Source organism: Hyla sarda, chromosome 1, assembly GCF_029499605.1.
Source record: "Hyla sarda isolate aHylSar1 chromosome 1, aHylSar1.hap1, whole genome shotgun sequence".
NCBI classification, from domain to species: domain Eukaryota; kingdom Metazoa; phylum Chordata; class Amphibia; order Anura; family Hylidae; genus Hyla; species Hyla sarda.
This window is the reverse complement of record NC_079189.1, coordinates 167,754,363-167,768,102: the sequence shown is the minus strand read 5'-3', so window position 1 is coordinate 167,768,102 and position 13,740 is coordinate 167,754,363. Positions and strand designations below refer to the sequence as shown.

Sequence of the window (13,740 nt, the reverse complement as noted above, 5' to 3'; positions counted from 1 at the left end):
AGGTAATTTTATGGGGTTTAGAAATAAAATAAACGCTAGGATAGATAGAGTTAGAGACAGGGACAGATGGGGAAGGGGATTAGGGAACGTTTAGTTGATAATAGGTACTCTTTAAAGCTTTTGTTCACTGGAAAAAAATCACCACATAAGAAGCAAGGTGGATAAGTACAATATGTAATAGGACAGTTTTTATAAGTCAAACTTATTTTTCCATCTCATCTGACAATTAATGTCATAAGTTTACATACCCTTAGGCCGAAGTCATTAAACTTCATAAGTGCAAGTAAGTGCACACTAGAAAATAGACTTACACTTGTGTCATGGGTCAGAGAACTAGCCCGCCAATATGCTGACATATACCACAGTGTACAGCCATGGGATCTCTTCATTTTAAAGTGAAAAATGTAGTCCAAAAATTTGAATGTTCAGTCAATTTAAGAATGCATACTGTTGTTTGTGGGACAAAAAATCCTGGCCTAACTAACCTAAAAGAGGAAATGTGAATTGTGTAAAAATTGTGTAAAAATGTGCTTTATAGAATATAGATAAGGTGTATGGTATATGGAAATGTATGTGTTCATCATACACACGCATTAATGTACAGGCTGTTTTCTTCTATTGCCTCTATGTGATCATTCATCTTCCTTGATGTAAAGCTGCAGTGGAATAGATGTGTGTGGCCATAGTCACTGGGGTTCACTAGCTTACTGTAAAGGAACCTTTCTTAGGGTGCATACACACCACGTTTTTGCTATACAATTCCCGTATAGGGTTTCAAGAAACAAAAACGTACGGAATCGTATAGAAAACGGTATGCATTGACTCAACATTGTAAACTGTATGTCAAACGCATCATCCAGTTTTGTCTGTTTTGCGTCCTATATGGTTTTGTCTGGTTTTTTACCCATATCCAAAACCGTTGTCTACCACGTTTTTGTTCCGGGTGAAAAATCATATTAAACTGTATACGTTTTTTTTTTAACATTGGAGTCAATGGGAACCGTACAGAACTGTATGTGTGTATGTTCCATACGGTTTTTAACTTTGCACAGGTTTTTTTCTTGGAATTTCAATCAAACAAGTGAAACTTTATTCAAAATGGAGTGAAAAGTTAAAAACGTGTATGTTTTTTTTCTTAAAAAACAGATGCAACCGGACATCATTTTTAACTGTATATGGGTTGAAATTTGTATACATGTTTTGATACAGTTTAGTCAGGTTTTGAGGAATCGGTTTTTCATCAAAAACCTGATACGGGAACTGAATTGCAAAAACATGGTGTGCATGCAGCCTTACCTAGGCCTCGTTTAAATCTGCGTGGGAGGCTCCATTCGGGGGCCTCTGTCACAGATAACATTCAAGGCCAAAAACAGAGCTGGACTGTCCATTACACAATGGAAACCATTTGATCACTTAATTCCCACTGTTTAAAAGGAATCTGCAACGTAGCCCCCAGAATGAAGCTCTGATGTAGATGTAAACTTATCCTTGCTTAATATTAGATGCCAAAAATCCAAGGCACCAGAGCATTTGAGTTCCTGTTACTAAACAATAGTGACAGATCAATATGAAATTGTCTTACCTGTGTGACCCAATCATTATGCACCTTCCAACGTATATATTTTACATGATTCCGTTCTGTGATGTTATCTATTGCTATACTGGGAATCTCATCCACAACTTCGCATTTTGTCCAGTTCCTGTTTTATTTTACAAAAATAGTTTATAGAAAGTTAATAAAATTGTTTTCATCATTAACTGTTACATAGTTTAAAGGGGTTCTCCACCATAAGGTGATTTTAGTATGTACCTGGCAGACAGTAATGGACATGCTTAGGAACGATCTGCACTTGTCTTGGGGCTAAATGGCTATGTTGTGAGATTACCATAACACTGTGGCTAGCTTTTTGTGAACTTGTATTTCCTGCTTGACTTATGTTTTTTGACTACAAATCAAACAATTCCATTTTCCTCCCTCTCACACATCAGCCACCCCACCCATTGAAACAAAAGACCTGTGGTTTTCAATCTGGGTGCCTACAACTGTTGCATTAGTTGCAGATTGATCGCTCCACCCATTGAAGCAGACAGGCTCCCTGTCATCAGCTGACTAGTGAGTCAGGTCTCGGCCGCATTGCAAGCTGGGAAAAATCTGAGACAACAGTCATTTTGTATGCTGGTAAAAATAAATAGTGGGGTGAAAATCAGAAGAATTGTGAGAAAACCGTCACACACAGGTACAGACACTATATTATGAACTACACTAACTTTACAGCCCTTGTAGCATAGTCAAATAAAAAAAAATCCCAGAATACCCCTTTAACTCTATCTATATCACTTTTTTTGCATTTGCCTGGAGTAACTAACATAAGCAAATAAATATATTTTTAAATGAAGCCTGCGCCTAAGACACGAAGCAGGAATATTGCTTTTAAATGAAAACTGCAAAATTTGGGGATTATTTTATCTAAGCTAGATAGTATATAGAAAAATCATCAAAAATTCTTAAAAGAATATGTTTAAAAAAAAGTAAAAGTAATCAGTAAGAAATCATATAAAACTCTCCATGCACACGTTTTCTCCATACCTGAGAGTTTCTGCCATGTGGGACATTATTATCATGTTGACACATCCCTACAACACAACAGTTATTCCCATTAATTAATAAATCAAATACTAACTGTTAAATTAAAAATAACATTATGCAATGCTGCAAATAAAATACCACAGAAGTTGATACCACCATTTCAACATTTGTTGAGTATGACTTGCAAAAACAAATATTTCATATGCATAACTAGTAAAATTAAAGGGCAAATTCAACACCACAAATTTTGATGCCAACTTTTCAGTAACTGTCCCATTGTTTCTGTAAAAGAGCTTTATTGTGTTTTTATCTCCTATTTAAGTACACAATATTTAAAAGTATGCATCAGATTATCTACACTTTTATTGAACAGTATGTGTTATTAAAAATACTCAAAATAATGATGTACCTGCTCATCGCCAAAATAAATTATACACTCGTCTGCGTCGCGTAAACTGAAATAAAAGAAACCCAATTTAAACATGGCTAAAAATGTAAAAAGACCAATCATAGCATATAGCAATAGTTAAACGAAGTATCTGAGATTTGATCAAAAACCTTGTTGTTTAGATTAAGGTTTATTACTGAATTTATATTATTTAAACTTGGCCTAGGAAGAGAGTAGTCCATTCAATAAAAGAGTTTAAATTTGAATTTCTACTTAGGTTCACACTCTGGAATCTCTGGATGGAATTTCGGAAGATCCGCTCAGAAATGTATTGCCCTCTAAGGGGATCTATATATTCTTTTTGTTTTTTACTACATGGGCGTTATGTCAAAGAATATTCGTGATTATTTTTCCAGAATGACATTCACGGTAGAAGACTTTTTTCAAAATTATTTTTGAGCAAAAAAAAAGCAAAACAAACTCAGGTGGAAAAATACTGTACAAATAATGTACACATAATACACTGACATAAAGCAAGTAAAGATTACCTGTAACCTAGATGCAGAGGCATTGATTCAAAACCAACAAACTGGCAGTATGGTTCAAAGTTGGAAACCTCATAAAGACGAATTTCTCTGTCACTGGAAACAGAAACACACAGTTGTAGTAATTTACTAGTTACCAAACCTCCTAAATGATCTGATGCTTACATTGGGATACCTAAAGGGGAACTCCGATAATCCATACATTCCTACCTAGGCAATTTTGGAGTTTGTCCACTTTGGCCCTTAAGAACACAATATCCTGATCATGGTGCTTAGTGACCCGCAGCAGGGGAGGCAATGCATCTTCGAGGCCAGTGAAGTATGGTCTGTGACCTTTTGCAAGTCATGGTGTAAAAGCGAGATATCAGACTGCACTGTGCCCATTTGTGTTGTTAAGCAAAAGAGAGTGAGATTACACCGCCTTATCTAAGCAAAAACAGCAGCCCGGGTTGGCTCAGCCAAAAGCCCAGGAGTTGCAGAGCCTGCAGCCTCCATTGTCTGTTGGCGTAGCAGGCACGGAGACTGGTGCCTCAGGGTTCTCCCTTCAGGAGAGCCCCATAAACTTCCAGGGGGTCAGCAGAGGTAGAAAATGCAGCATCATGCAGAGGAAATTATCAAATTTTGTTACCCTGCAGTCCCAGATGTGTGCTAGAGTTCTGCGGTAAGGCAGGAGGAATCATAACATTTATTAGGAGGAGCTGTGTCTCACTACATAGTTTCTAGCTGGCAGTTTTGCAAATTATTCACTAGATGACAGAAATCTCTATCCCCAGCTCTCTGGAATCCACGTTGCACTTTATGTTACCCATTGCCCAGTCCAAATACAAGAAGTCACTCACACATCAAAGACAAAATAAGCAGCAAACAGGACAAACACGGGAAGCACAAACTAAACTTATCACTGTGCCGCTATCTATTTTATGTCAACCTAGCCACGTTGGTAACAGAGATAGCCGCACTGTACATAAAGAGCAAGCAAAAAGAGTAGTCAAAGAACAAGCCAAAAATAAGCAGGTAAACCAGGAGGAGTATAAATAGCCAGCCTTACAGAGGCATGGACACCAGGACTAACCGATACTGGACCAGGCTTCACACTCTCTGATAGGTCTGGTGCATCACAGCTGAGAGGCATAATCAGGGTAATGAACTATGCTCTGCTGCGTACAAAGGAGGAAACACCCTGTGATGTGACACCCTGATTCCTCAAGTGGCCTCCTACTGATACCTCATGGTCCCTCATGGTCCCCACCTTTCTCTTTTCTTCTCTTTTTACTCTATTTCTTACAGCATCTCAAGGAACATTGTTAACCCTATGTTATGACTGGCTACATTGGTTCTCATGTACCTTAACATATAGGATTTCCTAAACTTGATAAGACATGATTTATTCCATTAAAGGGGTACTCCAGTGAAAAACCTTTTTTTTTTTTTTTTTTTTTTTTTAAATCAACTGGTGCCAGAAAGTTAAACAGATTTGTAAATTACTTCTATTTAAAAATCCTAACCCTTCCAGTATTTATCAGCTGCTGTATGCTCCACAGGAAGTTATTTTCTTTTTGAATTTATTTTCTGTCTGACCACAGTGCTCTCTGCTGACACCTCTGTCTGTCTCAGGAACTGTCAAGAGCAGGAGAAAATCCCCATAGCAAACCTATGCTGCTGTGGACAGTTCCTGACATGGACAGAGGTGTCACCAGAGAGCACTGTGCTCAGACAGAATAGAAATTTTTTTTTAAAAGAAAAGAACTTCCTCTAGGGCATACAGTAGCTTATAAGTACTGATAAGGGGTACTCCGCTGCTCAGCGGGGTCACCCACACTAACCTGAATATACAAGAAGATAGTGTGGGTGATCCTGTTTTTAATACTTCTTACCAGGTGAAAATCGTGTTCAGAAGCTATTCTGCACAGATTTGATACGCAGGATTTTCTGCTGCAGAATTCAATGTAAAATTATGACTGAACACAGCTTGAAATCCTGCGCATTAAATCTGTGCAGAATACTGTACATGTGAATAGACCCTTAAAGAGGGTCCATAATCAGAGAATTCTGTTCTAATAATGGCCCTCCTTTACTATTCTAAACCCGACTTGTTTTATCGTTTTTTTTTGTCGCATCTTTGTCTGCGACATGCCGCAGACATCGTGCGCCAGTCTGCGACACAATGCAAAAAATTTTCCCGACGGACCCGATTTGGATTCTCCCAACCCCGAAAAAGGGGCGTAACCCCACATTTCTGAGCTTTCCCACGTATTTATAAAGGTTTCCAACCCAAATTTGTTGAATTGTTGTGGATTTTTTCCTGACAACTCAGAGGAGTTGGAAACCAAAACCAACAAAACCCACGTGCGACAAACAGGATGCGACATAATAATAAATACCAGGGGAAAATAGCAATCGGGTAAGAAAGCAAGATAGACTTACAACCCGATTTTCTAAGTAAATGAGGGCCAATGTGTTCTTGATACATTAAAGGGGTATTCCGGGCAAAAACATTTTATCCCCAATCCAAAGGATAGGGGATAAGATGTCTTATCGCGGGGGGGCCTGCTGCTGAGACCCCCCGCGATCTCCTTGAAGCACCCGAATTCTATGCGGGTGCTGAATCTCCAGTTTCAGAAAACTCTGTGTTTCCGGGACTGGGGGATGTAACGTCACGCCATGCCCCCTCCATTCATGTCTATGGGAGGGGGCGTGACAGCCATCACGCCCCCTCCCATAGACATGAATGGAGAGGGCGTGGCGTGACATCAAGTCCCCAGTCCCGGAAAGGAAGAGATCGCGGGCGGTCTCAGCAGCAGGCTCTCCGCAATCAGACATCTTATCCCCTATCCTTTGGATAGGGGATGAAATGTTTTTGCCCAGAATACCCCTTTAATGTGCTGTCATCGCCACAGTTATTCTGTACTATATGCAGCAATGCATGATGCATTAGTGATAGGATGACATTCTTACCAAGTTCCAACAATTAACTTGTTATATTGGGGCATAAATGTAGAATCAGAAATCCATTTAATTTTCCTGTTCGGTTGTTTATTCTCATCCTGTAAAACAAATGTTAACTTTAATATTTGCACAGTATAGATATAATGTACAAAAATTTTACTGATATATTATTTAACATGTCAACACTGATGACAGTTTTAGGGTATGTTCACACTGAGGAATTGAAAGGAATTTCCACAAGTAATTCTGCTCACTTATTCCTCTACAACTCATTCAGCAGTGCCATACCCCATAGTATTTAGTTAACTTTCCTCTCCTCAGTTCACACTGAGGAAATTCCGCTAGCGGAATTCTGTCACAGAATTCCATTCCGCATGAACATGTTCTTTCTTCATGCGGAATTTGTCTCGTAACTCCATAGAAGTAAATGTAAAAAATTTTGGCAGTCTGCCATGCTGATGGGATGTAGTAGTTCCATGATGGGAGTAGTAGTTCCTGTACTAATAGACAGATCGCCCCGGGTGTCACTCCTGACACCCGATGCGATCGTCCATAATATAGCAGAGATGCGGAGAGGCTCTATACAGCGCTCGTATCTCTGCACTATACTCCGGGGCCGGCCAGTGATATGAATAGAAATTCACCTTACTCATTCATATTTTCCGCCCAAAGTGGGGACTAGCCGGATGGTGGCAGCCAATCCCAGCTCTCAGCGGGAAATATGAATATAAATGAGTGGCCAGCCGGAATACAGAGCAGAGATCTGAGGGCAGGAGAAAGCCGCTCTGCATCTCAGGGATGAAGGACAATCGCAGCAGGTGCCAGGAGTGACACCCGCTTTGATCTGTCCTTAACTGCAGCTACTACTGCTCCCAACATGGAGCACACTCTGCATTAATACTAGTACCTGCATTAATAGACAGACCGTATCGAGTGTCACTTCTGACACCTATTGTGATCTATCTATTAATGCAGGTACTACAGCTCCCATCATGGAGCAGAGTACACTCCATGTTGGGAGCAGTAGTACCTGCAGTTAAGGAAAGATCACAGAGGGTGTCACTCCTGACACTTGCTGTGATCTTCCTGTATAATGTATAGATGTAGGTGGCCGGCCGCTCTTCTATGGTCCCTTACACTGATGTATATATACACCTATTCATATTTCCCACAGAGAGTTGTGATAGGCTGGAACCATCTGGCCAATCACAGCTCTCTGAGGGAAATATGAATAGGTGTGTATATATATACGACAGTGCAGGGGACCATAGAAGAGCGGCCGGCCGCATCCATACATTATACAGGAGCATCACAGCGGGTGATCTGTCTATTAGTACAGGTACTACTACTCCCATCATGGAACAGTGTGTTCCGTGCTGGGAGTAGTACTATCTAAAAATAAAAAAATAAAAGTGAAAAAAACACACACTTTTTTTTATTGTCGGTTACATTTTTTGTGCCCTGCCCGCCCACATAAATTGATCCCTGTATAAAAATTAATAAAAATGTTGTTATAATAAAGATAAATTTCGTTAAATACAATTTTTTCCATCACTACTGTATCTTTTTTAATATTTTTTTTAATGATACCCTACAAAATTATATTTAAAAAAAAGGTATCTCCATCACTTTTTTGGATCGCTAAAGTCCAAAAAAAAAAAAAGAATAAAAACTGCCTGCAAAAATGCCAAAGTTAAAACCCACATGTCGTTCTTCTTGGCTTGTTTTACACCCATAGATTTCTATGGAAGAAAAACGCCACGATTTCAGGGGAAAAAACGCCATAGGCTCAACATGCTGCGACTTTGGAAAAACACCAAGGAGCTGAAAAATGCAAAAAAAAGAGTTAAAAAAAAAGCCAAAAGAATAAAAAATAAATATATAAATAACTGAAAAACGCAAAGTGAAATTTGGCGATTTCTCGTTGATTTACAGCTAACATCTGGCAGCAGCGTTTTTCAAACGCACAAGAACGCACACAGAAAATCAAGTGTAAACTTAGCCTAACGGGAGTCATAATGGGCAAAGACGTGTCATGCACAAATTTTTCTCCCGCTATCTTCCTAACGGACGTCACCTACCGGGGCGAAAACGGTAGTGTGAAAGAAGCCTTATTAATATATCAAACTGTTTCACAGTGCTGGAATTTCAACTACTTTTCTGGGAGTTTATCAAAACATATCCCATAGTTACAGACACCACACTGAAAAGGGGCTGAAAAGTAAGTAAAAATATGGTCATCATTTTGCATACTATACTGAAGCTTCTGTGTGAGGCTTCTTATAGGTTTTGGTGGTTTCCCAATCTTTTTCTTGACTAAGTCATGGGTTCTGACCTGTTTGTCCAGAGATTGCAAAGGTTTTCTCACAGCCTTCAATACGTTTCCCATAATACATATGATCATGTGGACCAGGCTGAAAAGATTTGTGTTTTGAAGTCATTTATGTTTGTTTTGTTTTTGCTTATGTGTGACATATTTATCATACTATCACAAGGGGGTTAATAAATTTGGAGCATGTAAGTAACCATTTTCTATCATTCCTCCTCTTCTCTGTGACCTTTCACGGCCTCTCCAGTGTTTGACCTTGGACTGTGTGATTATGACCCTACACTGTCAATCCAGACCTGTTTGCCTGTTCTGACTCCGCATATATGCTGCCCAGGATCACCAATTGTACCTGGATTCGTCTCAGTCGGACCCCCTGTGCTTTGCATCTTTTAGCTTGCTGAGCCCACCTACTGTACACTGGGACCACTCAGAGGTAGCAACCTAGTAGCCCCCTACAGGGAAGTCCATATTCCTGTACAGGGGTTAAATGGTAAAACTCGGCGGCTGTTTAGATAACGCCCCAGGAGTGCCCCAAAACCAGATTGGTTAGGTGGCACTGTGGGTTCACCTGCTCACCAGTACATGTAGTAGTACAAGCAGTTTCTCTCTCTCCATGACAAGTTGGTCCACCAAACTTACCAAAATACACCGGCTTTTCTTTAGCTTGAGATCTGGCGTCCAGGCCGTTACTAAACCATCTTGTCCGACTGCCAGAAGGGTATTATCGGGCATGGGAGTTATCTGGATAAATGGTTCCCTGTGTGGATTACTTTCTGTTACTATTGCAGGAAGGTGGAAGGAAACTATGTTATTATCCTGCTCCTGGAAGCCATCTTGCAATGATACTTTGTCTTCCATATCTGCCAACTGTAGGAAAACATGACATAAAATTCATATGAACACATTAGATTACTCAGCTGACACAAGGTATAATGCTTAATACTGTGGACCGATACCATTTCTCAATCTGTAGCCTAAAATGATAACTCTTTTGTTCTCTAGTGTACACCTGTTACTATAAGGTTTCTCTTCTTACAAACATGGGTACTAAAGGTAGTGCAAGATCATTTAAAGGGGTATTACATGAAAAAACATAATTTGTTTTTCATATCAACTGGCTCCAGAAAGTTAAACAGATTTGTAAATTACTTCAATTAAAAAAATCTTAATCCTTCCAATACTTTTTAGGGGCTGTATTCTACAGAGGAAATGCTTTTCTTTTTGGATTTCTCTTCTGTCACGACCACAGTGCTCTCTGCCGACCTCTGCTGTCCATTTTAGAAACTGTCCAGATCAGCATATGTTTGCTATGGGGATTTTCTCCTGCTCTGGACAGTTCCTAAAATGGACAGAGGTATCAGCAGAGAGCACTGTGGCCGTGACAGAAGAGAAATCCCCCCCCCCCAAAAAAAAATAAAATAAAATAAAAGCATTTCCTCTGTAGTTTACAGCCGCTAATAAGTACTGGAAGGATTAAGATTTTTTAATAGAAGTCATTTACAAATCTGTTTAACTTTCTGGCACCAGTTGATTTAAAAATAAATAAAAAAACAAATAAAAAAACTTTCCACCAGGGTACCCCCTTTAATCCTACCAGTACTTATCAGCTGCTGAAGTTGAGTTGTTCTGTCTGACAACAGTGCTCTCTGTTGACACCTCTGTCTTTCTCAGGAACTATCCAGAGCAGGAGAGGTTTGTTAAGGAGATTTGCTTCTACTCTGGACAGTTCCTGAGACAGACAGAGATGTCAGCAGAGAGCACTGTTGTCAGACAGAAAAGAACAATTCAACTTCAGCAGCTGATAAGTACTGGAAGGATTAAGATTTTTTAATAGAAGTCATTTACAAATCTGTTTAACTTTCATGAGCCAGTTGATATGAAGAAAAAAAAAATTTGATTTCATGGAAAACCCCTTTAAGTAGTCACATTTATTTCACCAACTTTGTACAGAACCCCCAAAATGTTGCTTTTTGATTGTTCAGGGTCTTGGTGCTTAGGCCCCCACGATTGTTAGAATGAGCCAGGAGACGCACTCCAGCGAGGAGGCCACAGACTACAGGTTAAAGTTTTACTAGATGAAATCCCTAAAAATATCAGGATTGCCAAGGGTTCCACGAGCTGGGCCTGCAAAGATCAGCTGATCACAATACAGAAGTTATTTTGCGCTGATGTAATTGTCAATATCAATGCAGAAGTCATCAGAGTTATCAAGTACTAAAATGTAGTAAAATATTGACATTTAGGTGCACATATAAGATGATACATAGTAGTTTTTTGGTACTTGTAAAAGTCTAAGAGTTTTTGTTTTTAGTACTTACTATTGGAGGGTATAGAAGACACTGCCTTGGAAACGTGTGTAGTCTATCGTCTGCACAGAAAAGCTCCTGTAGTTGGCCATGTAGAGGTTACTATGGTGACATAATTTAGAAACACTCAGTGACACTGGGTAAGAAGAGGTAGAACAATAGTGAATGCAAATACCTTTCTAAAGAGGTCACTGATCTTTTTTAGTGCCAGATGCCTCTTAATATAATCTCTTTAAACAGGAGAGAGGCAAAAATGTCATTGCTCAATAGCATTTCATTCCTTTATTCACAGATCTCGGATGTGTGAAGGAAACCAAAACATGACCAGAATAATAGTGAATGTGCTCACTACGTTTTTATACAAAAGGGGTAACAAATGTTTTTGAGAGAGAGATGTTTGATACAATGTTAATACTTAAAAATCTTAGCAATGTACAGACCCTCAAGGTATATTAAAGGGGGTACTCCACAGTGTCCGGAAGTTTCTTGTTCCGAACGCTGCGTGCGGGCTTCCGTGTTCAGGGCTGCCCCTCGTGATGTCACGCCCGCCCCCTCAACGAAAGTCTATGGGAAGGGGGCGCGACGGCCGTCGCGCCCCCTTCCCATAGACTTTTGTTGAGGGGGTGGGCTTGTCGTCCCGAGGGGGCTGGCGTGACGTCAAGAGGGGCGGCCCTGAACACGGAAGTCCGCACGCAGCATTCGGAACAAGAAACTTCCGGACACTGGTGAGCGGAGCTTCCGAAGCAGGGCAGCGGAGTACCCCTTTAATAACTGGTTCCAGGGCGACCGATGTATGTTGAAACCATAGTATGTTAAGACCGGAACTCTATGGAAACCTGGTAATTGGTTCTGAAGCCCCAAATATCATCCAAAAATGGGAAAAAGTGAGGATGAAAGAAAATAAGTAGATAACTAATGTAGGTAAAGCAAGTCCTTCCATATAAAAGTAAGAAAGATCTGCTGGGAGCTGTAAATCACTGTCTATGTAGAGGACAGGAGCTTCTTCAGGGTCCTGTACAGTACACACAATGTCCCTAAAATACAAAATGGAGCCGCCCTCAACTGGTGTCCAAAGGAGCTGCTAACCCCGGCACAGGTAAATAGTACAGAACATGTAGTACCTCCCGGTACTGTAGGCAGGTGCTACCAGGCAGCCAGTCAGTGCATGCACTTGTGTTTTACTATATACTGGATTCTCTTTTGCATCTCACTATGTCCTGCTTAATTACCAGTCTCTCCCCTGCTCCCCCCTCTTTCCCCCCTTTTTCTCATCCTTATCTATGTAGTCTATGTTCCTATAGCAGGACAATTTATGGCCCATCTTAGTGTGAATTCTCCACATCTATTGTCTTAACCCCTGCATATTTGTGAGATGTAGCCTGTGTCTTCTGCTTGTGAGCTTAGATTTGCTTTGGACTTGATAAAGGGAGGAATCCCGAAAGCTTGTCTCTACAAAATGACGTTAGTCCAATAAAAAAAGGTATTGCAAGATACTGCAACATTTTTTGATTTGCATCCGAAATATATTTAGAAAGACAATTATTCCACCTGCATTGTAATTGTTTTCCTATGTAATGGAGGTACACTATAAACAGTCACTGTCATTCCAACTAACTTGTGCTCATAATATAGCCAAAAGTGCAAATCAATTTATTTACCTAAAATTATGCTTAAAGGGGTAGTCCAGTGGTGAAAAACGTATCCCCTATCCTTAGGATAGGGGATAAGTTTGAGATCGTGGGGGGTCCTACCGCTGGGGCCCCCTGCGATCTCTCTGTACGGGGGCCAGGCTCTCCGGCCAGATAGCGGGTGTCGACCCCCGCACGAAGCCGCGGCTGACACGCCCCCTCAATACATCTCTATGGCAGAGCCGGAGATTGCCGAAGGCAGCGCTTCGGCTCTGCCATAGAGTTGTATTGAGGGGGCGTGTCGGCCGCCGCTTCGTGCGGAGGTCGACACGCCCCCTTCCCGCGGGCTGTCGGGGCTCTGTACAGGAGATCGCAGTGGGCCCCAGCGGTCGGACCCCCCGCGATCTCAAACTTATCCCCTATCCTTAGGATAGGGGATAAGTTGTTCACCACTGGGTCACCACTGGACTACTCCTTTAATGCCAAAAAATCTATCCAAACTGCCACCACTAGAGGGTCTCAAACTCCATTGAACCTGCTGTCCACTGTTTGTTGTCATGCAAAGTCTGTCTCTAGCAGCACCAAACACTGCGATGGATTAGAGGAAATGGTGGCGCGCCTTGTGATAGGTACACTTCTGGTTCCTATTCAGTGCCTATGTATCTCCCGGACTGCCCTCCTCTTGTGTGTAAACGTTATAGAGCCAACCTGTGTGCACTGAGACCAAGCAGGCAGGCAGCACACATACAGTAGCTGTCGGGATTCGGCAGGCTGGAGGTGGATCCTCTGTCAGAGAGGGATTGGCGTGGAATGTACCGGTGGACCGTTTCTAAGTTGCTACTGGTATTCACCAGAGCCCGCCGCAAAGCGGGATGGTCTTGCTGCGGCGGTAGCAACCAGGTCGTATCCACCGGTAACGGCTCAACCTCTCTGACTGCTGAGACAGGCGCGGTACAGAAGGACAAGGCAAGAGCAAGGTCGGACGTAGCAGAAGGTCAGGGCAGGCAGCAA

The 13,740-nt window shown here is 41.2% G+C and overlaps 1 protein-coding gene across 6 annotated transcripts in view; it reads right to left on the bottom strand.

The window, feature by feature from the left end:
* LOC130361086 (WD repeat-containing protein 49-like) overlaps positions 1 to 13,740 on the bottom strand; it is a 64,192-nt gene that overhangs the window by 41,007 nt on the left and 9,445 nt on the right. For 3 of the 6 annotated variants that reach the window (XM_056563678.1, XM_056563664.1, XM_056563669.1), the window contains exons 1-7: positions 11,114 to 11,316; positions 9,435 to 9,662; positions 6,476 to 6,564; positions 3,524 to 3,616; positions 2,997 to 3,042; positions 2,588 to 2,634; positions 1,583 to 1,700 (exon numbers count right to left, since the gene is read on the bottom strand). In XM_056563678.1, the coding sequence (XP_056419653.1) occupies positions 1,583 to 1,700; positions 2,588 to 2,634; positions 2,997 to 3,042; positions 3,524 to 3,616; positions 6,476 to 6,564; positions 9,435 to 9,653 (612 nt within the window). In that variant the 5' untranslated portion in view covers positions 9,654 to 9,662; positions 11,114 to 11,316. Of the gene's footprint in view, positions 1 to 1,582; positions 1,701 to 2,587; positions 2,635 to 2,996; positions 3,043 to 3,523; positions 3,617 to 6,475; positions 6,565 to 9,434; positions 9,663 to 11,113; positions 11,320 to 13,740 lie in introns of those variants that run through there. The other 3 variants (XM_056563659.1, XM_056563655.1, XM_056563683.1) reach the window with 3 other exon arrangements.